This window comes from Nyctibius grandis, chromosome 1 (assembly GCF_013368605.1).
Source record: "Nyctibius grandis isolate bNycGra1 chromosome 1, bNycGra1.pri, whole genome shotgun sequence".
Taxonomy (NCBI): Eukaryota; Metazoa; Chordata; class Aves; order Nyctibiiformes; family Nyctibiidae; genus Nyctibius; species Nyctibius grandis.
The window spans coordinates 1102164-1123128 of record NC_090658.1 but is presented as its reverse complement, the minus strand read 5'-3'; the positions used below and the strand labels follow the sequence as shown (position 1 = coordinate 1123128).

At 57.8% G+C, this 20965-nt stretch overlaps 1 protein-coding gene across 3 annotated transcripts; it reads left to right on the top strand.

The window, feature by feature from the left end:
- Positions 1–701: 701 nt before the first annotated feature.
- Positions 702–20212, top strand: MERTK (MER proto-oncogene, tyrosine kinase). 3 transcript variants are annotated; one of them, XM_068401929.1, is made up of 19 exons: positions 702–780; positions 4100–4463; positions 4727–4827; positions 5051–5224; positions 6507–6593; positions 7514–7629; positions 10162–10345; positions 10611–10762; positions 13167–13317; positions 13563–13716; positions 15475–15560; positions 15682–15777; positions 16077–16157; positions 16407–16499; positions 16643–16761; positions 17298–17407; positions 18099–18258; positions 18583–18719; positions 19616–20212. In XM_068401929.1, the coding sequence occupies exons 1-19, from the start codon at positions 711–713 to the stop codon at positions 20055–20057; spliced, it is 2877 nt and encodes a 958-aa protein (XP_068258030.1). In that variant the 5' UTR covers positions 702–710; the 3' UTR covers positions 20058–20212. The 3 variants fall into 3 exon arrangements, with proteins under 3 accessions (XP_068258030.1, XP_068258025.1, XP_068258037.1); XM_068401924.1 differs by having other exon boundaries at positions 13164–13317; XM_068401936.1 differs by lacking the exon at positions 16077–16157 and having other exon boundaries at positions 13164–13317.
- Positions 20213–20965: the final 753 nt, after the last annotated feature.

The window sequence follows — 20965 nt, the reverse complement described above, 5'->3', positions numbered from 1 at the left end:
TTGTGTCATGGTTTCAGCGAATTTTATGTGCAGAGAGCAGAGTGGTTGCAGCAGAGAGATACGCCGAGTCACGTCAAGTCGGACTGGCTGCTGGTTCCCCAAATCCCAGTCCCCTCCCGTTTGCGGTGGGGGAAACGCTGATGGCCTCCACACGGCTTGGTCTCCAACCTCCTCAGGCACGGCCAGCGTTTGGGACAGGTTCTGAATACCCAGCAGCTCCCTCGTTGCCTTCGCGTGCCATCAGGAGACGCGTTCTGGTTTACACCTCACATTAAACGGCTCGTGTCGCACGCTGGGTCTTCTTTCTGTCCTCTTTGTGGCTTGGTTTTGTCTGTGTCCCCTCTTGCCCTGCTGTTCTGGCCCAGGCGGTCGAGGCGTGCTGCTTCTAGCACACCGTGCCCTCCCACCCGTGGACAACGGCAAGACAAGCCCTTCTCCCGAGCACCAGGGATCGCCCGCAGCATCCTACCGGGGCCAAGCCCGGGCATCCTTGCGCCGTGCCAGGGCTTGCGGGGCAGGAGACAAGCCCTGGGGCAGCACACCGAGCCCACCGTGGTCCCATCCCCATCCCCGTCCCCGCCCCACACGGGGCCCGGCGGGCGGGAGGCGGGCCGGTGCCGAGCCGTGCCGTGCCGTGCCGGGGCGGGGCGGCAGCGCGCTGGCGGCGCCCAGGCGCGGCGGAGCGGAGCCGGTGCCGGTGGCCACGGGCGATGGGCGGCGGGCGGTGGGCGCTGCTCTGGGCGCTGCTGGCGGCCCTGCGCCCGCCCCGCGGAGGGGCCGGTGAGTCCGGGGGGAGCCGGGGGGTGCCGGAGGGCGGCAGGGTCTGGGGGGGCTGGTTGCAGCAGCGGGGAGCGGGTCGTGCTGTCCCGGGACAGCTCGGGCTCCGCAGCGCGATGTGCCTCTGCCCGCCGGGGACATCGCGACAGGCAGGGACCGGAGCCGGCGGCACATCGGCGGGGCTGGGATTTAACCCGAGAGCCGTGAGCCGGCTGCGTGTCGGTGCTGGGAAGGATCACCGGGAAACGCTGCGGCTTGTGGCACAGGGACAGGGTTTGTGGCACAGGGACAGGGTTTGTGGCACAGGGATATGGTTTGTGGCACAGGGACATGGTTCGTGGCACAGGGACACCGTTCGTAGCACAGGGATATGGTTTGTGGCACAGGGACGGGGTTTGTGGCACAGGGACACGGTTTGTGGCACCGGGACACCGTTCATGGCACAGGGGCAGGGTTTGTGGCACAGGGACAGGGTTTGTGGCACAGGGATATGGTTTGTGGCACAGGGACGGGGTTTGTGGCACAGGGACACGGTTTGTGGCACCGGGACACCGTTCATGGCACAGGGACAGGGTTTATGGCACAGGGACACTGTTTGTGGCACAGGGACACAGTTCGTGGCACAGGGACACGGTTTGTGGCACAGGGACAGGGTTCATGGCACTGGGACACGGTTTGTGGCACAGGGACACAGTTCGTGGCACAGGGACACGGTTTGTGGCACAGGGACAGGGTTCATGGCACTGGGACACGGTTTGTGGCACAGGGACAGGGTTCATGGCACGGGGACACCGTTTGTGGCACAGGGATGTGCTCTGCGGTGCTGTCAGTCTGCTGCTTTTCAGCTCCGCGTGCTTAGTTACCTGCACAAAGAAATGCAGCGAGGCAGCAGTCATTTTTGGATGTAAAGCGTGGTGCCACGAGGGCTGCCCGAGGTCTGGCCGCAGGCTGTGAGGTGCCAGGGTTTGCAGCCCCTGCCCAGGGGTGCTGGGGGGTCTCGGAGCCGGTGGGGCTCTGGCGGGGAGAGCAGAAATGTGTTTGCTTTGGGCAGGGAGGAGTTAAAAGTCTTAACGTGGGAACTACAGCGAGGGGAACGCGCTGTGGCTCTCACCAGGAGCCCTGGGCTTTAGTTTTGCTGCCGTCCCAGGTGTTTCCAGGGTGCTTGCAAGTGGATTTATTTCCACGCCAGCTTTTCCCTCGGGCCAAGCTGCGGTTGAGCGAGGGGACCCGCTCCAGCGTGGCAGGCACCCACGCCGGCTTTCAGCTCCTCGGCTCCAGCGTGGGCTTTTAGAGCCAGCCTAAGGCAGTGGCTCTGGACACAGGGGTGTCCTGGCACATGGGAAATGCCGTGAAGATATCCCGAAGAGCTGGGGGTGGAAGGGGTACCCAGGGGCAGCGCGAGAGGGGAGAAATTCCTGTTGTCACATGAGTCAGAAAGGAAAGTATTTAATCCTGGGCCAGCAAACACCTCTCTCTGGTTAATGAGTACAGCAAACGAGGCTAAGATCACCTTGGGTCTTTGCCTTTGAGCTTGAAGCAGCCCAGTGAGCAGAAATCACCCGTGCCAAGGGCCAGCGCTGCAGGCACGCGTCCGTGTCCGCCGCAGCCGGGGGTCCGTGCTGGGGGAGCTGCTCCAGCCAGAGCTCCAAACCTTTGAAATGGAGCATGAAAACAGCAGTTTGAGGTTGGCTTGTGCCAGGCAGCGAGCGGCTCCAGCCTGGGTAACCCCGGGGGAAGAGCAGGGGAGGGAAGGGGATTTGGGGTGGCTCGCTTGTTTGCGTCGGGCAAATCTTTTTGGAGCTGCCTGGCTGTTTAAGAGCTGCTGACCCGTGAGAGTGGGCTGCTTTTGCAGCAGTCACATGGGCTTTGTTTGTGTTGGGGCGGTGGTAAAGCTTAGGAAGCCGGCTGGAAAAGCTTAGGGTCTTTTTTTTTTTAATTTCCTAAAAGGGATACCCATTGTTTTGTGTGAGAGCCTTGCGCTTTCCCCTGCGCCACCAGAACTTAAAATCCCTCCTCAAATATCTGCCTAGAAGTAGCATTTCTCGAGGGTTAAAAATAGGGAGCAACTCAGCAAAGGAGTATATCCAGCCTCAAAATTAGGTTGTGTTTCTTGGCTCTCGGGAAAGCACGCCAGGCTCATGCTCCCTTGCTCACAACAGTGATGACGTAGCTTTAAAAACTTGTCGTTTGAGGGCTAAGACCTGCCTCAAAACACTCAGCTGAGCTCCGGGGTAAATAAAAAGGTTGTGCTTTCTACCTGTGGTATTACCTTTTAAATTGTGAATAGGGCTTTGTGTGTTTTTGTTTTTGAAAGAGGCAAATTAATTTCGCTGAAATTCCTGCCTGGCACGATGCCTTTGCTTGCTGGAGGCAGCAGGGGGGATTTACCACCCTGCTTGGGATTGCTGTGACAGCCTCAGGAAGCTCGGAAAGGGTCTAGCAAAAGCAGCTTGTGGTGTATTCTCTAGATCTCCTCAAAATATACATTTTTTTGGGGGGGGAATTGCTTTACATGGAGCTGCGCTTCGCCTTGCTCGTGTCTGGGGTGGGAGGTGCTGGGAGGGAGGGGGAAAACGCTGTTACAGGGTTGGGGGTGAGGTGATTTGAAGCCCTCCGAAGGAGCTGGTGAACAGCCTTCCCTTGGGAAAACATCTGGGAAGAGACCCCAGAGAGCAACGCCAAACAGGAGCCGGCTCCTCCACGCTGGCTGGAGGCATTTCTGTGTCCGCCTGCGGCTGTTTTCCCCAGAAAAGCAGCTCGGGGGAGGCACTTTGCTCAGCTGAAGCGTTTGTGGTTGACTCAGAGAGCATCTCCCTCTTTGGGAGCAGCTCACCCTGCCCCGGGACGGTGGCAGAGTCACCAGCAAGGAGCCTAGAACCAGAGAAATCCCCGCCGGGGACTCTTTGCTCTGCCCCAGCTGAACGTGCTGGAGATGAGGCCCCCGAAAGGGGTTTACTGGAGTAAAGTCCCAAATTCCTCCTGCCCAGGGATCCTTTTATATGCTGGTCCCGGGGGTGCGATGCAGCAGAAATAGCTCCTGCCTCTCCCCTGCCAAAGAGAAGCAGCCGAGCACTTTCTTCAGCCTGGGCTGCTCCGGTTTGTTTTAAAACCATTTATTTTTTGGAGGTTGTACATGTTCAGTCTTGGGGCAGCTCCCTGCTCCACGTCTCCTCCCCAGGGCTCTTACAAGAGGTCTCAGAGATTTTGGAGCATCTGTAGATGAACTGCCTGTAACTCTTGATGGAGGTGGTGGGGCTTTGCAGGGGTTTGGAAGGGGGCACTCGCCGGCTGGTGGTAGCAAACCCAAGGTCTTCTCTCGCAGGTGCTGCTGACCAAAATGGAGAGCCAAGGCCATACCTCTTGGCCGAGTCCCACCACCCCGAGCGAAGCGTGGCCACCGTTGGTCACTGGCCTCCCCGGACCACCAAGCAGCCCCAGGAGGAGCCCCCAGCCAGCCCTCTAGGACAGATTAAGTTTAACCCCACGGTGCGACACATCGTGATTAACGAGCACAGGGACGTCACGTTTAATTGCTCCATCAAAGTGCCTCAGCAGCTGCTGCGGCCGGACACCCCGGGCATTTCCCTGTGGAAGGACGGGAGGGAGCTGCACGTGCTGGACCGCATTGCCACCAGCCACTTCGAGATCTCCGACGAGGAGGAGGTGGCGATGACCTCCACCTTCAGGTACCCGGTGCCATCCTGCCTGGAGGGGTGCCCTGAGCGTTGGCTCCCAAGGAGAGGTGGGAGGCCAGATGGCTACCAGGGGCTTGGGACTGGGATGATGACGGGCAGATGCTCCCTAGCCCGCAAAGCCTGGCTTTGCAAACCCAGCGTCTGCTCGGTGTGTGCTGTGGGGTGGTTGGTGCTGATTGAACCCCCCCACCCCAGGCTGGCCGTGTCCTCCTGCGGGAGCAAAGCCCTGACGTGGTCCCTCTTCTCTCTGGCAGCATCCTCGCCGCCCAGCGCTCGGACAACGGCTCCTACATCTGCAAACTCAACATCTCCGGCGCGGAGGTGGTGTCGGAGCCGATCTCGGTGCAGCTGGAAGGTGAGCTGGAGGAGGGCATGGCAGAGGTGTGGGGCGTTGTGCCCTGGCTGAGTGACAGCCCTGGGGACTGTGAGATGGGACCTGAGAGCTGTCCTCCAGAAACGGGGAGTCCTGCATGGGAAGGGGCTTCTTGCCAGAGCTGGGCATAGCCCCTGGCAGGACAGTTTGGGGATGTGTTGCTGAGCTCCCTGAAGCTCTTGCTTCTCTGCTTCTGTCCATGCAGGGCTCCCACACTTCATTCGTCAGCCCGAGAAGCTGAACGTCACCAAGAACAGCCCCTTCAACCTCACGTGCCAAGCCGTGGGCCCGCCGGAGCCCGTGGAGATCTACTGGTTTCGCAACAACGTCCAAGTCAACGAGAAGCCCCACATCTCCCCGTCAGTCCTGACCGTGCCAGGTGAGCCATGCAGCATCTCACCATGGCCAGCTGGGACACCTCTGCGTGGCTCCCGGGAAGGGCAGGGTGGAGAGGTGTCTTGGGCCATCTCCCATTGGCCTCGCGCCTCCTGTTAGGCAGGGGCCGTGTTCCTGTGCACTGTCCCAAGGCCGTGGCGTTTCCCAGGAGGTCTGGCATAAAATATGGCCATCAAATTGTATATGGTGGGACGTGGGGCTCCAGCTTTGCAAAAGAGGTACCACAGTGGTACCAGTGGCCTACAGGAGAGCTGGAGAGGGGCTTTTTACGAGGGCAAGTAGTGACAGGACGATGGGGAACGGTTTTAAACTGAAAGAGGGGAGATTGAGATGAGATATTAGGAAGAAATTCTTTGCTGTGAGGGTGGTGAGACCCTGGCCCAGGTTGCCCAGAGAAGCTGTGGCTGCCCCCTCCCTGGCAGTGTTCAAGGCCAGGTTGGATGGGGCTTGGAGCAACCTGGTCTGGTGGAAGGTGTCCCTGCCCATGGCAGGGGGTTGGAACTGGATGGGCTTTAAGGTCCCTTCCAACCCAAACCAGTCTGTGATCTATGATTCTATGAGTACACCGCTGCTCTCACGGGCTGCTTTACTGGTGGTCCTCTCTTAACGTCTGTGGAAGACCTTGGCTTGGCCCCTGTGGCTTGTCTCCATGCCGGCCTGATGGAGCACAGGGGGAGAAGTCCTTCATGTCACATAAAACCCATCACGGTTTTGCTGCAGAGGCAGAACAGAGGAGGGATTTCTTGATTTGCTCGTGAGGAGAAGGCCGCTGGCTCCTCAGCAGCCAGGCTCTGACTGTCCCGTCTCAGCGTCCAAAGGCAGGCTCTAAAAGGCAGCGAAAGCCGGAAAAAGTGACTCATTCCTCTCGGATGCTTTTGTGTCCGGCTGGCACACGCTGGGGCGGGTCATTGGAGCAGTCCCCTCCCGGGCACCGTGACCAGGGCGAGTGCTCCAGCAGCCGCCCGCGCTCGGGTATTTCCAGTGGCCCCCAAAAGCCGTCGTTCCCCGTTATCAGCTGGGAGGTTTGAGCAATCTTGGGAAAGCAATAAGTCATCTGATGGAAGCCGTGGTGGTGGGGGGCTCTTCTGCTTTCTGCCTTTCCCTTTTCGGAGGCAGAACCAGCGCTTCCCCCAGGAGGTTGTGCAACAGCAGCGGCGCACGAAAGGAAGACGCAAGGGTTTTCTGGGAGCAGCGGGTGGAGAATTGGTGGGATTTGGGTGTTCTGTGCAGGTGGGGTGAACAGCTCCTTGCTTTTCCCCGTGCAGGTCTCAATGAATCGGCGCTGTTCAGCTGCGAGGCTCACAACAGCAAAGGGCTGACCGCCTCCAACCCGGGGCAGGTCAACGTCAAAGGTAAGCAGCAACGTGGCGCTTGCTTTACCTGTTGACTACGTGTGTCCAAGCAGGAGATGTCCTGGTCTCCACCCTCCCCAGCAGTCGTTCTACATAGAATCAATGAGGTTGGAAGAGCCCTCTGGGCTCATCGAGTCCAACCATTGCCCTGACACCACCATGGCAACTAGACCAGGGCACTAAGTGCCATGTCCAGGCTTTTCTTCAACCCCTCCAGAGATGGTGACTCCACCACCTCCCTGGGCAGCCCCTTCCAATGGCTAATGACCCTTGCTGAGAAGAAATGCTTCCTAATGGCCAACCTGAACCTCCCCTGGCCAAGCCTGAGGCTGTGTCCTCTTGTCCTATCGCTGGTTGCCTGGGAGAAGAGGCCAACTCCCACTGCGCTACAACCTCCCTTCAGGTAGTTGTAGACTGCTCTAAGGTCACCTCTGAGCCTCCTCTACATGAGCTGAAGGAGATGTTTTCAGGACTCCCATGCTTATTTTTCCTCGTTTTAAACCTATACTTAAAATCAAGCGGGATGCACGTAGTAGCCCGGTCACGCAGTGCGGTTCTGTCATCCCAGTATCGCTGCTGTGGGAGGAAGCACCAGAAAGCCCATTTGAAAGCAGAACCGTCAGCCCCGGAGGAGGTTTCGGAAGGGCTGTATCACTCTTTTCCTTCCTTCACAACCAGGGCAGCACTCATGATTTTCCATAGGAAATGGTGGAAATTCTCCACATTCCTGACGGGGCCGCTCCAGCGATGGGAGGAAGGTGTTCCCCAAAATACCTCATGGCCTCTACGCAGCCCAGAGAGCTCACAACTATAGAACGTATTCAGAGTAGTCCTGAGCACCAGGAGCTGCCTGGGGGAAGCCAGACGTGCCCTCTTTGTGCTCAGGCCTCCAGCTGACCGCCCTTGGCTTCTCCCCGCAGGAATACCGTCCGCACCCACCAGCCTGCGTGTCCTCAACAGGACGGCCCACGGGATCGTGATATCCTGGGTGCCGGGCTTTGACGCCTTCTCTGCCTTGACCAGCTGCAGCGTCCAGGTAAGCATCTGCAATCCCAACTCACGTGGGTGCTCCGAGGGAGGTGGAAATGGGTGTTGTCTGGCGTGAACCGCACGGATTCGACCAGACCGTTGGTTTGGGCAACTGAGGTGGTTCCTGTCCGAACCGAGGTGGACAGGAGGCTTGGAAGGAGCTGCAGGAGGCTAGCTTGGGGTCTCTGCTCACAAAGAGTGACTTTGAGGAGGGGATTCTGCCCCTCTGCTCTCATGAGACCCCCCCTGCAGTGCTGCGTCCAGCTCTGGGGCCCCAACATCAGAAGGACACGGAGCTGTTGGAGCGAGTCCAGAGGAGGCCACGGAGATGCTCAGAGGGCTGGAGCCCCTCTGCTCTGGAGACAGGCTGAGAGAGCTGGGGCTGTTCAGCCTGGAGAAGAGAAGGCTCCGGGGAGACCTTCTAGCACCTTCCAGTGCCTGAAGGGGCTACAGGAAAGCTGGAGAGGGACTTTTTACAAGGGCATGGAGTGACAGGACGAGGGGGAACGGTTTTAAACTGAAAGAGGGGAGATTGAGATGAGATCTGAGGAAGAAATTCTTTACTGTGAGGGTGGTGAGACCCTGGCCCAGGTTGCCCAGAGCAGCTGTGGCTGCCCCCTCCCTGGCAATGTTCAAGGGCAGGTTGGATGGGGCTTGGAGCAACCTGGTCTGGTGGAAGGTGTCCCTGCCCATGGCAGGGGGTTGGAACTAGATTGTCTTTAAGGTCCCTTCCAACCCAAACCAGTCTGTGATTCTGTGATTTGCTCTGCCTGCTGCCAGCGGGGATAGTCGGTGGAAGAGGCCCTGCAGAGGCTGATGCAGGGAGTGTGAAGCAGGCTTTTGTCCTGGGAGCGGGGTGGTTGAGTGGGGGGGCAGAAACAAGGGGCAATGGGAATTGCCCACCTGGAAGGTGGAGTTGCCCACATGGAAGAGCCCAGACGGGCTCGTGCCCGTGCAGCGTGCGGGAGCAAGCTGTGACAATCAACATTGTTCCACACCTTTGTACTACAAAACATCCCTTAGAACTTTCACCAGGGGAGGTTCAGGTTGGACATTAGGAAGCATTTCTTCTCAGCAAGGGTCATTAGCCATTGGAAGGGGCTGCCCAGGGAGGTGGTGGAGTCCCCATCTCTGGAGGGGTTTAAGAAAAGCCTGGACATGGCACTTGGTGCCCTGGTCTAGTTGCCATGGTGGTGTCAGGGCAATGGTTGGACTCGATGAGCCCAGAGGGCTCTTCCAACCTCATTGACTCTGGATAATGCGTGGAGAGAGGCGATGTTTGAAGCCAGGTAAAAGTGAAAGGAGCTACAGGGAGGAAAGGTCCTAATATTAGCAGCACATCCGCTGCTGCCGTCCAGCTGGAGCTCGGGAAGCGGGGTGGAGAGCCAAGGAATTTCCTATGACTTAACGTTCACGGTCTGTCACTAGGAAATAGCCTTTCGGATTGGAAAACAAGACAGGATCTCTGGCAAAAACACAGCTGTGACTCAGCCTTTTTGCTCCTGTCCCCTTTGATAATCCCCTCGCTGGGGGAGCCTGGCCCACCGATGAAGTGACTCATTTCTGAGCGTGCCAGTGCTTAACAGGGAAGCTGGTGCTGTCACACCTGCCGAGGTCAACCTCTTTATGTATTTTTTTTAAAAAATACATTAACGTGGTGGACTCTCTCCAGAAGACAAGCTGAGGATCGAGACAGCTGAGCTGGGCTCGATGCTCAGGAGAACAGCCGGTCCCAGTGGTGCTTTCAGCGGTGCCTTGCGTGTTCCTCTGATCACTGCTCACCTCCCTCAAAGCATCTAGTGACGCTTGGGGACCTTCTCAGCTCACTAGGCTGAAGGCTCTGCTTTTTCCTTTTGGCTGGAAAATACTGCTGGTGGTGATGCTGAGACCATCCAGAGCATCCTGGGCTACCCAGCGGGGTACTCTTGTTGCTTAAGCAGGAGGGCAGGTCTCCTGCCACCCCAAAACCACGCGTGGAGGCTTTTGAGAGGACTGCGTGACTTTCTGCTCGTGGTTCACACTGAAACACGTCCTGTGGGTTGTCTTCTGAGTTAACTGCGACGCTTGCACTGGCGTCCCTTCTTGCTCTTCCCTGTTTCCTCCCACTGTCCCGGCCCAGGCCACTCTCGTGGTCCTTCCCACGGTCCTTCCCGTGCCGGCATTGGGACAGGAGGCAGGGCGAGAGGCAGGCGCTGGGTCCTGTTTACAGAATCAATGACGTTGGAAGAGCCCTCTGGGATCATCGAGTCCAACCATTGCCCTGACACCACCATGGCAACTAGACCAGGGCACTAAGTGCCATGTCCAGGCTTTTCTTAAACCCCTCTAGAGATGGTGACTCCACCACCTCCCTGGGCAGCCCCTTCCAATGGCTAATGACCCTTGCTGAGAAGAAATGCTTCCTAATGTCCAACCTGAACCTCCCCTGGCCAAGCTTGAGGCTATGTCCTGTTTACAGATGTCCCATTCCTGCTGCACGTCTCGCCTGGCAGGTTGTCACCGACTAACCCCTGTTTGTGACCCTGATCTTTCCGTTCAGGTCAAGGAAGCCGTTCCACGAAGCAACGTCTCGCTCCTGCTCTTCAACACCTCGGTGCCTCCCCACGTGTATCACATCCAGCGCCTGGAGCCCATGGCGGACTACAGCATCCACGTCTCCTGTGGGAACGAGGTGGGCCGGTCGCCGTTCAGCGCCTGGGTGACGGCCAGCACCACCGAGGGAGGTAGGAAAGAAGTGGTGAAGGGTTTCCCTGCCTCGCTTTGTGCAGGGCTCTCTGGATGAGCGGGTCCAGAGTCGTGGTTGCTTACGGGGCAGGACATCTCGACTCTGTTGATTGGGGAAGGAACTTTACCCACGGGTGGTCACCTGCTGGAGATATGAAGGGCTGTAGGAAATACCGTGTGCTTTCTGAGCTACACCTCACTTCACCACATCCCTGCACCCATCCACCCAGCTCCCCTCACCTTCCCTCTCTTTGATTCCTGCAGCTCCAACCACCCCACCACTGAACGTCACGGTGTCCTTCAATGAATCCAGCTCCTCCTTGGAGGTCCGATGGGTGAAGCCGCCCCTGGGGAGGATCCACGGGGAGCTGCAGGGCTATCACATCTGGTACAGGTGGCAGAGCTCCAAGGGGCTGGTAAGTCACCGGGGAAATGGGGAAGAAGGGCTAAAGCCTAGGAAAAATCTCAGCAGGCGTCAAGTAGGGACGTCCACTTTGGTCTTGGTGCTTCCACATATTCTTTCTGAGCTTATTTGTCTGCTGTCTTGTGCCTCCATCTGGGATTTTTTAATACAAGTGGTCTCTTGCGTGTTTACGTAAGTCATGGTGATGCCCTAAGTCATTAGTATTGGGAAGAAGCAGTTCTGCTTGAAGGAGACAAGTAGTTTGCTACCACGGCTCCTGTTCTCTAACGTAGAAGTGAGATGCTCTTCCCGGTGTTGACACTCTTTGGTATGGCCGTTGGGGTGGCAGCCAAGGTTTGGCAGCACCTCTTGGCGCTTTCAGCAGTGGGGTCAGTCGTGAGGTGCTTGGGAGGTTCAGGTTGGACATTCAACCTCGCCAGGGGAGGTTCAGGTTGGACATTAGGAAGAATTCTTTTCAGAAAGGGTCATTAGCCATTGGAAGGGGCTGCCCAGGGAGGTGGTGGAGTCACCATCTCTGGAGGGGTTTAAGAAAAGCCTGGCCATGGCACTTAGTGCCCTGGTCTAGTTGCCATGGTGGTGTCAGGGCAATGGTTGGACTCGATGATCCCTGAGGGCTCTTCCAACCTGGTTGATTCTGTGATTCTGTGGGAGAGTTTGCTCCCTGGGTTGTGAGTCGTTCCCTACTCAGACGGGATTTACTCCGTGCATTAACTCACCCACAAGCCCATGGCACAGAGTTTTGTAGCTCGAGGAACATTTTGGGGCTGGGGGGCCTGTCCGTGAGTGTATGAAGTCATCTGGCACAACCTTGCTCGCCTTTCGCAGGATTTGGGAAGTAGCCTTCAGGAATTTGCTGGGGTGAGGTTGCCCTGACCTCTCGGGTGCTCCTGGGTGAAAGAGCACCCTGTCCAGGCTGTGCCAGCGGTCGGGAGCCTCTGGCTGATGGCGCAGATGTGTCCAGCTGTGGTTTGGTCCTTCCTCTGTCCCGGGCTGAGAGCACAGAGAGGCACTGATGGCCTGAACTCGGTGTGGAAAAAGTGACTCACCCCTTATTTTTTGTAGGATGCTGCATTTTCTGTTCTCCTTTTGCGCCTCTGCGTGTGTAGACCCAGACCGAGTGAGGTCAGGGAACGATCGTAGGGTCTTGTGACCATCATGGAAAAAAAAATGCTGACACATTTGTCGTCCCTCGAGCAGAAAGCAAAAACCAGGGCTTGCCCTTTAAGCCCTGGCAGACTCTTGGTGGGTGTTTTTTGGTGTTTTTTATAAATCTCCCCAGTGAAAGCGGCTCAAGCCTGCGCCGTCACCATGGGCTGGTGTGGTGCCAGGTTCTCACCCCGAGGGTCTCCTGGGCCGACAGACAGATGGGCTGAGGGACAACCTGCCTGCTGTTGAGTGAAGCTTTATTTCTCAGAAATAAAGTCACTTTTGGCCCTGGATGGGTTAAATATGAAATATCCCCAAATAACCCCCGACACAGGCGGGGAGCTCCTGGATTCCCGTGTCAGCAGGGCCACCTGCAGGCCTCTGCTTCTCCATGACCAGCTTAAAAACCACTTTAAAAAACTTCCCAAAAGTTGGTTTATTTTATTCTTAAGCCAGCAGTTCTTGTTTGAGCCAAGGCTGCCGGAGCTGGGACGTGGAGAAATTCCTCAAGTACCACAAAACTCATAAAAACCCATCAACTTTGGCAGTTCTGCCCCGCCAGAGCGGCTGCCTGCTTTGACCCACCAGATGTTTTGGACACCGCTGGGCAGCTGTTTTGCAGCTGGGGTCACCAGAGAGCAGCAGCAGCAGCGCTTCCTCAGCTGAAGAAGACCAGGAGATGGCAGGGAATTTGCAGGGAAAGACTCACTTGTGTTTTTACCCAGGAAAAGGAGTCTGTGCCATGGGGCACGCTGTCTTCTGCTGTGCTACCCACCAAGGAAACGTGCCCTTAAAACTGGAAATATTATTATCTTGACACAAAACCACAGTCAGCAAATACCTGCCCTGAGATCTGCTGGCTGTGGCAGGGCACTTGAACCATCAGGTTCGAGCGCTGCGGGTGGACAAGAGGACACAGCCTCAAGCTTGGCCAGGGGAGGGTCAGGTTGGACATTAGGAAGCATTTCTTCTCAGCAAGGGTCATTAGCCATTGGAAGGGGCTGCCCAGGGAGGTGGTGGAGTCACCATCTCTGGAGGGGTTTAAGACAAGACTGGACATGGCACTTAGTGCCCTGGTCTAGTTGCCATGGTGGTGTCAGGGCAATGGTTGGACTCGATCCCAGAGGGCTCTTCCAACCTGATTGACTCTGTGATTCCATGACATAAACCTCCCCAGGTTTCCCTCATGCTGTAGGGACGTGCTGCTGTCTCCCCCAGCTCAGGCTTTTCTCCCTCCCTCTTTCCAGCAGAACGGCTCTGCCGATGCCCAGCACAACGCCAGCGTGGCCGTCCTGCCCGTGCTGGCCACCAACGCCACCTGCTCCGTCCGCGTGGCCGCCGTCACCAAGGGGGGAGCGGGGCCTTTCAGCAGCCCCGTGGAGGTCTTCATCCCCGGCAGTGGTAAGGAGATGCCCGTCCCTGCCCGTGTGGTGTGGGTGCAGGGGGGGTGATGGGGAAGCACTTAGTGCCCTGGTCTAGTTGCCACGGTGGTGTGAGGGCAATGGTTGGACTCGATGATCCCTGAGGGCTCTTCCAACCTCATTGACTCTGGGATTCTGGGTTGGGTTGCAGCCCCTGGGAAATCCTCCCCCAGCCCCGGGTGCTGCAGGCTCACTCTTTCACCCTCTCCATCAATATCTCCTTAGGGTTAATAACCTCGTCCCCCTCTTCGACCCCAGCCGCGGGGAACGCGGACTCCTTCGTCGTAGCCCTGGGCTTCATCTGCGGGACAGTTGCCGTTGGGCTGATCCTCTGCTTGTCCGCCGTCATCCAGAGAAGATGCGTCGAGATGAAATACGGGTGAGGAGAAGGGAAGGGAGCGTGCCGGGCAGGCAGGGTGGGTGGCCAGCGGGGAGAAGGCTCCTGCCACCGGTTCTGGCGTCACACCCACAAATGGCGTTTTTTTATGCCCGGGGTGAGGGACCGAGTGTATTTTTAGTGCAGCGACGGTGCTTCCCCTCCCTCCCTTAGCTCAGCACTTCACCTTCCGCTCGCTATTCCTATTTTGAAAGGGAAGTCAACTTGTGCAACTCGCTGTGGGAGGGTGGCCTGGGCGTTTTGACACGGAGGTGAGAGAGCAGAGACGTATAATGTCCTGTGGCCTGGAGAAACCCCTCCTGCCTCGTCCCACGCCACAGCTGTCCTGGTCCGGTGGCTGAGCGTGGACTGCAGAAGGGGTGTTTTACTGGTGGGGACAAAGGGCTGTTTGCTGCTGCAAGAAGCCAACGCTACTCACTCACCCTGGTGACTTTCCAAGTGGCATTCAGCTGTCCTGCGCTGCTGGTGGTGTTAAGCAGTCGTGGTGCTAGAAGCTTTCCTCACAAGCGCCATCACTTGGGTGTCCACTGCCTGAACTGGAGATGTGATATAACTAACTCCTTGGGAAGAGCATCCTAACTAACTCCTTTGGGAGAACATCCTAACTCCTTGGGAAGAGCATCCTAACTCCTTGGAAGAGCATCCTAACTAACTCCTTGAAAGAGCATCCTAAGTAACTCCTTGGAAGAGCATCCTAAGTAACTCCTTTGGAAGAGCATCCTAACTCCTTGGGAAGAGCATCCTAACTAACTCCTTGGAAGAGCATCCTAACTAACTCCTTTGGAAGAGCATCCTAACTCCTTTGGCAAAGCATCCTAACTCCTTTGGAAGCGCATCCTAACTAACTCCTTGGGAAGAGCATCCTAACTAACTCCTTTGGAAGAGCATCATTTCACTAAGGGAGTTCATTGAGCTGATGAAGGAATCCCACCTACTCTGATCTCCCATGGCATCACCCCCATCCCAGTCTGGAAACTGGTAGGGTGTAAGGATCCCTTTCCTAACTGGTGTAGCACTGTCTCTCTTTCCCTGGGAGCTCTGGGGCATCCGCTGTGGTTTTGTTTCCTGGAGCTGGACCCCGCTGCACAGCATCCCCCAGCAGCATGCTCAGTACCACCGTTTTGGGGCCATGGCGTGAAGCTCCCTTTGGTTTCTTTTTGCCTGAAGGGTGGTGGTTGCACGTGCTAACAGAGAGCATTGACACTTTTCTTCTCAGCAAGGGTCATTAGCCATTGGAAGGGGCTGCCCAGGGAGGTGGTGGAGTCACCATCTCTGGAGGGGTTTAAGAAAAGCCTGGCCATGGCACTTAGTGCCCTGGTCTAGTTGCCATGGTGGTGTCAGGGCAATGGTTGGACTCGATGGTCCCAGAGGGCTCTTCCAACCTCATTGATTCTGTGATTCTGTGATTCTGTGACACGCTGGAGCTGTGCATCAGGCAAGAGCAGAGATTGCTGTAGGAGGTGGTAGATCTGGGCACCCTATTCCTGCCGGTACCGGCTGCTCTCTGATGAGGAAATGAGTATCCCATTTCTTCCCAAAACCCCTCTGTGACTCACGCCCCGACGGATCAGCCTTGTTTATCCCGGGGCTGTTCTGCTGGGACGTTGTGAGCCGTGGCACCGGTCCAGTTAAGAGGGAAATGAAAAAGATGAGGGTGAACGTGCGTTTCCTCCTTCCCTCCCCGTCCCCCGGGAGGAGCAGCCACACGTGGCCCCGCAGCATCTGTTTCTGTCCCACCAGGAACGCTTTCAGCAGGAGTGACTCGGAGCTGGTGGTGAACTACACAGCCAAGAAGTCCTACTGCCGGAGAGCAGTGGAACTCACACGTAAGTGTTGTGTTTTTTATCCCTCTGCAAGGAGGTTGGTGGGGATGTCGCAGCAGGTTGGAGGTGACCTGAGCTCCAGCAGGTTGGAGGTGACCTGAGTTCCCGTTCCCCTCTCCCACAGTGGGCAGCCTGGGCGTCAGCAGCGAGCTCCAGCAGAAGCTGCAGGACGTTGTCGTGGACAGAAGCGCCCTCAGCTTGGGGAAGGTCCTGGGAGAGGGTGAGTGCTGGGGCTGGAGAGCTGGGGATGGACACCTGGGGCTGCCACTGTTACCTACATCATCCCCCAGCTCCAGGCCCAGGGGATGTGGGGGAGATGGTGGGTCAGGATGACCAAGTGCCAGGACCCCTGGGTTCACATCCTCCTCCTGCCACTGATGAGCCACAAGCCTCCCCCGTAACCTTTTGGGGGTGAGGTCTCCATCTCAGAGCATTTGAGATCTTCGAGGACGTTGTGGTGTCCTGAAAGGTGGTGCCTTGGGCTGTGGATAAAGCGCTTGCTTCTCTCCCATGGTGCAGGGGAGTTCGGGTCAGTGGTGGAGGGGCGTCTCAGCCAGCCTGACGGCACCCCGCAGAAGGTGGCTGTGAAGACCATGAAGCGTAAGTCACGCAGAACTTGGCGTTGTTTCTCCTGGGCAGCTCCTGCTGCCCATCTCAGGATGGGCTCTTTGCAGCCTGGCACCCTTCTGTGGGGGTGCTGGCCTCGTGGCCACCGCTCCTGGTGCCAGCCAAGGATGGCAGAGACATCCCAGGGTCCCTTTCCCTGACCCACGCGGGAGATGGCAGCAGTGATGTGGGATGTTAAAGCTCTCGGGGTTTTAAACCTCCTCCTTTTTCTCTGCTTCCCAGTGGACAACTTTTCCCAACGGGAGATAGAAGAGTTCCTGAGCGAAGCAGCGTGCATGAAGGACTTTGACCATCCCAATGTCATCAAGCTCCTAGGTATGGGCTGTCCCTGCCCACCCTCCAGATGGGGTTTGGGCTGGGGACCTGAACTGGAGAGCGCTCGGGTCCCACACAGGTGTCTGCGGGGGGTGCGTGGCGCCTTTGCCCCCAGGGCTGTGCAACCTGTCCGTGTTTTCCAGGCGTGTGCCTCGAGCTGAGCTCCCAGCAGGTCCCCAAGCCCATGGTGATTCTCCCGTTCATGAAGTACGGTGACCTGCACAGCTTCCTGCTCCGCTCGCGGCTGGAGATGGCCCCCCAGGTACGGAGCGCAGGGAGGAGCGAGGTGGGACCGTGCCTCTTCTGGGGACAAACCTGCCTTTGTTTTTTGAGAACATAAGAGCACTCGGTTGTAGTCCTGCTGCCTGCCTTTGTCAGGTGGCAGCAGTGGGATCCAGCTCCACAAAAGCCTGTGGGATTCTTGCCTTGCCTTCTCCAGGCTGGACAAGCCCAGTTATCTCAGCTTCTCCTTGTACACCATCTCCTCCAGCCCCGTCTTAGTGGTCTCCTCTGGGCTTGCTCCAACATGTCTTCCTCCTACTGAGGAGCCCCCAATGGGACACAGCATGTAGACTTCATTAAGGGGAAGAATGGTTTCCCTTGACCTGTCTGAGGGCATTAGCCCGACGGGGATGAGAGAGGCCACGGCGGCTGCTGGTGTGGGCTCCTGGTGCTCTCCAAGGCTGGTGAGACCACTGGGATGTCAGTCGCCAGCCCAGGACAGAGGAGCCTTTCAGGTCAAACCAAATGTGCTTCTCACAGGGCTTGCGCTGTCTAACCCACGCCTTCCCTTCCCAGTTTGTGCCCCTGCAGACGCTGGTGAAGTTCATGGTCGATATCGCCCTGGGGATGGAGTATCTGAGCAGCCGGCACTTTCTCCACAGGGATTTGGCGGCCCGGAACTGCATGTGAGTTTGTTTTCCTCTGCTTCATCCCGGGTGGGCGAACACCAGTGGAAACCCTGTGGTTTCACAGCACAACTTGGCTTCCTTCAATAAAACCTCGCTGGGTCTTGAGAGACGCGGGAGAGGAGCTCAGCCTCAGGCTTCTGTGTCCAGTTGTGGGCCTCGCACTTCAAGAAAGATGTTGAGGTGTTGGAGCGAGTCCAGAGGAGGGCGACCAAGCTGGTGAAGGGTCTGGAGGGTCTGACCTATGAGGAACGGCTGAGGGAGCTGGGGGTGTTTAGCCTGGAGAAGAGGAGGCTCAGAGGTGACCTTAGTGCAGTCTACAACTACCTGAAGGGAGGTTGTAGCGGGGTGGGAGTCGGCCTCTTCTCCCGGGCAACCAGCGACAGGACAAGAGGACACAGCCTCAAGCTTGGCCAGGGGAGGGTCAGGTTGGACATGAGGAAGGATTTCTTCTCAGCAAGGGTCATTAGGGATTGGAAGGGGCTGCCCAGGGAGGTGGTGGAGTCACCATCTCTGGAGGGGTTTGAGAAAAGCCTGGACATGGCACTTAGTGCCCTGGTCTAGTTGCCATGGTGGTGTCAGGGCAATGGTTGGACTTGATGATCCCAGAGGGCTCTTCCAACCTGATGGAGTCTGTGATCCTCGGCACGTCGAGCTTTTCCATCTCATTACCCCCATGTCCCCCTGCCAGGCTGCGGGACGACATGACGGTGTGCGTGGCGGACTTCGGGTTGTCGAAGAAGATTTACAGCGGCGACTACTATCGCCAGGGCCGGATAGCCAAAATGCCCGTGAAGTGGATTGCCATCGAGTCCCTGGCCGACCGCGTCTACACCACCAAGAGCGACGTGGTAGGTCCAGCGTGGCCGGGCGGCGAGGGCTGGGGACCCCCCGATCCCTGGGGACCCATCCTGGCGTTGGGTGGTTGCCATCGCTGTGCTTTGTGGTGGTTGTTCTTGTACCCTGGAGGAGCGGGAGGCTGTTGGCCGTGGGACACGCTGCTTCTTCTGTGCCACTGCTCGTTGTTTCCAGTCTTGGGGGGGGCAGGACCGCAGCGACACTCCTGGCATTGTGCGAGGGCCCAGCAGCGCTGGGCAGTGACCTTTCCCCGTGAAAAGCCTCATTCATTCCCCCTGGAAGCCTCCTCCCAGCGTGCCTTCCCTTTGTCCTCGCAGTGGGCGTTCGGTGTGACCATGTGGGAGATCGCCACCCGCGGGATGACGCCCTACCCGGGGGTGCAGAACCACGAGATCTACGAGTACCTCTTCCATGGGCAGCGCCTCAAGAAGCCCGAGGACTGCTTGGACGAGCTGTGAGTATCGTCACACCGTTCCCACAGAACCACAGAATGGTTAAGGGTGGGAAGGGACCTCTGGAGATCATCCAGCCCAACCTCCTGCCCAAGCAGGGTCACCCAGAGCACGTTGCGCAGGGTCGTGTCCAGGCAGGTTTTGAATATCTCCAGAGAAGGAGAAGGAGGAGGAGACTTCCCACCCTTCCTGGGCATCCTGTGCCAGGGCTCTGCCACCCTCACAGCAAAGAAGTTCCTCCTCGTATTCAGATGGAACTTCCCATGTTTCAGCTTGTGCCCGTTGCCCCTTGTCCTGTCACTGGGCACCACTGAGAAGAGTCTGGCCCCATCCCCTTGACACCCACCCCTGAGGTATTTGTAAGTGTCACCTTGCGCCTCACCGCCTCCACTGAGGGCAGGGGACAGGAGCAGTGCCCTCTGCAGTTCTGGTGAGGAATGAGGCTTTTTAGTGTTTTATTTAATAAGTTTTTTTTTTATTAAGATAGTTTTGACCAGAAGGTCTTGGCTGGTGACGCTCTGCTCTGCCCCACAAAGCTCCCTCTAGTTACTCAGGGCCCTTCAGCGCCTAAAAACTATGAACCTGGAAAGTGAAAATGCAGAATCCCACAATCAATGAGGTTGGAAGAGCCCTCTGGGCTCATCGAGTCCAACCATTGCCCTGACACCACCATGGCAACTAGACCAGGGCACTAAGTGCCATGTCCAGGCTTTTCTTAAACCCCTCCAGAGATGGTGACTCCACCACCTCCCTGGGCAGCCCCTTCCAGTATCTAATGACCCTTGCTGAGAAGAAATGCTTCCTGAAGTCAAAGCTGAGCAGCTCTGCAGGGGTTTTTCTCCTGAGTTCTCTCCCTGAGTTTCTCCAGCGATAACCACGCTCCTCTCCCGATTCCCAGGTACGAAATAATGTCTGCGTGCTGGAGAGCCGACCCCGCCGCCCGCCCCACCTTCTCGCAGCTCAAAGCCCACCTGGAGAAGCTGCTGGAAAACCTACCGGCCGTCAGGGGATGCGGAGACATCATCTACATCAACACCAGCGTGCCCGAGGAGAGCCCGGACTCCACGCAGGACTCGGGCTTCCCCCAAGCGGACTCTGATTTGGAGCCCGGGGACGTGTCCGAGCCCTGCTCCCCCACAGCGCAGGTGGCTGTGGATGTCCACCACGGCCAGCCATGGGGCACGAGGTACGTCCTGGAGCAGCTCCAGGAGCCCTACGTCCCGCTACTGCCCGAGGGGACGGCGTGGAGCCAGGCCAGCACCTTGCCCGCCGGCGGCTCGCTCGTGCCGGGGCCGCCGTGCGCTGAGAGCTGCGTGGAGGACTGCGAAGTGCTGCTGTGAACGGGGTGTGAACAGACCCCTCTCCTCCAGGACAGAGAGGGGGTATTTTAATAAACAGCCGCCTGTTTTATTGCTCCCTGCACGGGTTTCACACCGGAGCTGTGAAACCCAGGAGCTCTTGCCCGGGCTGAAGTCACAGGGGGTTGTAATTAAACGCTGTAACGATTTTTTCTGTATGGGGAGGCTTTGGGATTTGAGCTCCCCACGGCTCAGAGGGAAGGGGCAGCCCCTGACCCCCCCGGGATGGCTGGGATGGACGACGTGGAGGTGTAGGGGTTGGCTTCTCTCCATCCAGGCTGCGCCAGCACCCTACAAGGGTACAGCCCAGCCTCACGTGGCTTTTTTTTCCCCTTTTTCACCATTTCTTGTGGTTTTTGTGATGGTCTGGGCCGCTGCTGCACAGCCCACTGGGGGATTTCACGCTGCGACACATCCCCGTCAAAAATCGGGAGCGGGGCCCAGCCAGGACCAGCGGGGGCTGTGAAATCCCCTGCTCCCAGACAGCGGGTTTCTGTCTGTCCAGGCTGTGCACAAGAAAACCATCACTCCTGTTGCAATGACGGGGAAAACAGGGGTCTGTGAGGGGGTCCTGGGAGGGACGGAGCCACCCTGCCATGGCCTGGCCCTTCCCACCTGCCCCTTCTCCCTTTAGGGGCATTTCTGCTCCTTCCATAGTGGGGACGGCTCAACACCAACTGGCCACCCCGCTGTGCCGGGCAGATGGTGCAGGGACCCTACGCACCGCCCAGCCACCTCTTCTGGGGGGCTGCCAGGGATGGGGAGAGGGTGCTGGGGATGGGAAGGGGTGCAGGGGCTGGGGAGGGGGTGTAAGGGCTGAGGAAGGGGGTGTAGGGGCTGGGGAGAGGGTGCTGGGGCTGGGAAGGGGTGTAGGGGCTGGGGAGGGGGTG

What these genes read in the sequence shown, in the direction of transcription:
- MERTK (XM_068401924.1), top strand. Translation starts at nt 711, where the DNA reads ATGGGCGGCGGGCGGTGGGCGCTGCTCTGGGCGCTGCTGGCGGCCCTG. An exon ending in GCGATGACCTCCACCTTCAG is followed by an intron (nt 4,464 to 4,726) that starts GTACCCGGTGCC and finishes TCTCTCTGGCAG; the next exon opens with CATCCTCGCCGCCCAGCGCT. An exon ending in GGCAGAGCTCCAAGGGGCTG is followed by an intron (nt 10,763 to 13,163) that starts GTAAGTCACCGG and finishes CCCTCTTTCCAG; the next exon opens with CAGAACGGCTCTGCCGATGC.